The 2,918-nt window shown below is 33.9% G+C and overlaps 1 protein-coding gene across 1 annotated transcript; it reads right to left on the bottom strand.

Moving 5' to 3' along the window:
- Positions 1-1,389: 1,389 nt before the first annotated feature.
- On the bottom strand, positions 1,390-2,550 carry LOC116118344 (putative clathrin assembly protein At1g25240). Its single transcript, XM_031404325.1, has one exon. The coding sequence runs from the start codon at positions 2,548-2,550 to the stop codon at positions 1,390-1,392; it is 1,161 nt and encodes a 386-aa protein (XP_031260185.1).
- Positions 2,551-2,918: the final 368 nt, after the last annotated feature.

The raw sequence follows: 2,918 nt of genomic DNA, 5'->3' as shown, positions 1-2,918 counted from the left end.
CTACTTGGGGTTGGAATATTTTGGCAGTGATTGGTATCCCGATATTTGCTCTGATAATATAGTTTTGAATACTAGTGTAGGAAATATATTTTGCATTGGAAGGCCTAGTTTCCAAAATTGTACTCTTGTTGATGTTTGCAAATGACCTTTTAAGATCTTTATCTATATCTTCAATGACCTTTTGTTCATCTGTAACTGAAGTTGACAGGAGTAAAGCTTTTGGTTTGATTTATCATACCCCTGTCTAATCAGGGAAACTGTTAGATTGTCTTTTAGTTTGGATAAAAGTCCTTTTGGCAACCAAATTGTCCCAAAATAAGTTTAGATAATTGTATTGCCTTGAAGATATGTAGCCAGGAAAATTCAGGTGACATTTTCTGTAATAAAACAAGCTTGATGCATTGTGCTTTGAAGGCTGAATCATTGGAGGTACTTGGAAAGTACAGAAAAAGTTGCATATTTGTTGCTTGTGAATGTTAATGTGTTGCTTAAAAAAGATGCAAATGAGAGAGGTCATGATTCTTTGAGACTCCTAATTAGTTGTCTAGATTTGCATTAGTTATTGCTTAAGCGTTCGTCATAAAATGTTAGCTATCTAATTTTTTAAATTTAGAATAAAATTTACCAATTTGGCAGTTACCCATTTATTTAGATAGACATTGGTTGGGAGAAATTGATGTGAATCAACGTCTTCAAAATTCAATTTTGTTTGTAAATAATACAATGAATATTGCACATGTTATATTAATCTTGAGTTGGATATTATTTATGTTAAATTTTGCACATTCTAAATTTTATATTACATCTACAATCACTTACTAACATAAGTACATTAACATATATGATATACCAGCTAATTTAGCTTAAGGTTTGTTTTAATTTAGACATATTTTGTAGTTTCAACTTTCAAGATATGTCTAAAACGTTACAACAATGTTATATTCATTTACATATAATTGTTAGAACCTTGGTGCCCCACATTTTCATTTTATATTTTAAATCCAAATTTATCTGTAATTCTGCTTATTATTAAGTGTACAAACTTACAATTCTTCCCTGCATATAAATACTTATTAATACCAACATAAAATGGAAAAATAAAAAAATTAACATCTAGTTTGTAATATCAATGATCCACGTTAGGGTTATTTCTTGATCTAACAGATGGTTTCCCAAACGATTTTTCAATATAAACCAAAAACCAAAAAATAAATAAATAGGGAGAGAAAAATAAAAATAAAAACAAAAACAAAAACCTTAAGTCTTTTTTTTTTTTTTCTTTTTCCTTTCAAATTTATCCATAATTACACTGTTGAAGGAGCTGCTTAAAGGATAAAGCAAAAGCAAAAGCAAAGGCCAACAATTTATCTTCATGAAAAAAAACGACAATTAATAGAATCCAATTAAATCTGGAAGATCATGTTTATGTTCAGGCACAAAAGGAAGAACATTTGGTGAATCTATGAATGGATTTGACGATCTTTCTGCAACATTTTCTTCTTCATTTACCTTCAAATCTTCGTCAAAAACTTCCCATTCATCGGTTATTATTGTCCTCAACTTTTGTTCTTGATTATCAACACAACTTTCATTTTCTTTCATCACCATGGCTTTCTCTTCAACATCATCATCATCTAAATCCGCCATTTCTGAGTCCTCTTTCTTCTTTAAATCTCCTTTATCATTATTCTCTGGAACGCCATTGATAAGTCTTTCAAGAACTCGAATATCTTCCTCTGGAACCTGTGTGACTTTCGGGAGCTCCAGTGTGTTTAAAATACCAAAATCTCTGCAAAACTCAAAATATAGAGACAATTCGTCGCCTTGTTCGGTTGCTTTCAAAAGAACTTTAAGCGCCAGGGCCACTTCGCCTTGCCCGGCTGAATATATCCTCATTAGAACCCGTGCAATCCCGTTGCAAATTCTGCTATAAACATCATATATTTCGATCACCACACAGTCCATGGCCTCGAGAATCAAAGTCACACGCATATTCTTCCCCAGCGGCTTGATTTGTAGCAATAAATCTAGCAAATCCTGCAAACTTTGCAGCTTATTCAACTCTTGCATCATTGGTTCCTCGCTTGGTTTACTTTGTTCATAAAAAAACGCCGATCTTTGATCCAAAAATGCATAATAAGCCCGAATAAAATTATTAAAACCCCACGAATTGCTCGTTCTTGAATGTCCATCACTGAAACTCGAAAGATCGAAGGGCAAACGTCCAATCCTTTGTACAGCCGGGATCTTACAACAAAAAACGCCATGCATGAGAATCAAACCCTTGAGGGCCACAACCCAACTCTTGGTTTTTTCCATACGTTTAGAGAGAGCCCATACAAGAGGCTTTACACTGAGAGGCGAATTTCGTAACCGCACAAAAACTCTCTGCGCATTTCGATAATCAACGTGCAATTCATCGTGACTTGTTGCTTTGATAATTGCCGCTTCGAGGTCGGGATTACGATACGATGATTTTCTACAAAAACTCGCCGCCCAAATGCTGTTGCGGTCTTTGAGAAGACCCGCCGCTCTCTTCCACAGGCTCATCTCCTCATGTCTCTGTGTAATTAGCCCGGTAGTTTGTGAGATTTGGTCATTCCTTGTTGTTTCTTATCAAAAATAAATTAATGGACTTGTAAAGAACTCTAATTTGAACCCCAAAATGTAACAACAATATTGCCGTCCACTACTTAATTTATCATCATGTGCTGTACCCATAACTCTTGTTAGACGAGAATAGAATGTAATTTGTTTCATTTATTAATTTTGACTTTGTCATTTTAAATTTTAATACGCGTTGCAAGGTAGGCTTCATTTGACTCATCACTCAATAGTGGCTCTTCTTCTTGAGCTCACTTTTTCTCATTAAGTAATGGTATTATTCTTGTTCAATATTGGTTTTTTTATGAAATTCG

This window comes from Pistacia vera, unplaced genomic scaffold (genome assembly GCF_008641045.1).
Source record: "Pistacia vera cultivar Batoury unplaced genomic scaffold, PisVer_v2 Contig840, whole genome shotgun sequence".
NCBI lineage: Eukaryota > Viridiplantae > Streptophyta > Magnoliopsida > Sapindales > Anacardiaceae > Pistacia > Pistacia vera.
The sequence above is the reverse complement of the archived record's forward strand: the minus strand, read 5'-3'. Positions and strand labels throughout refer to the sequence as shown.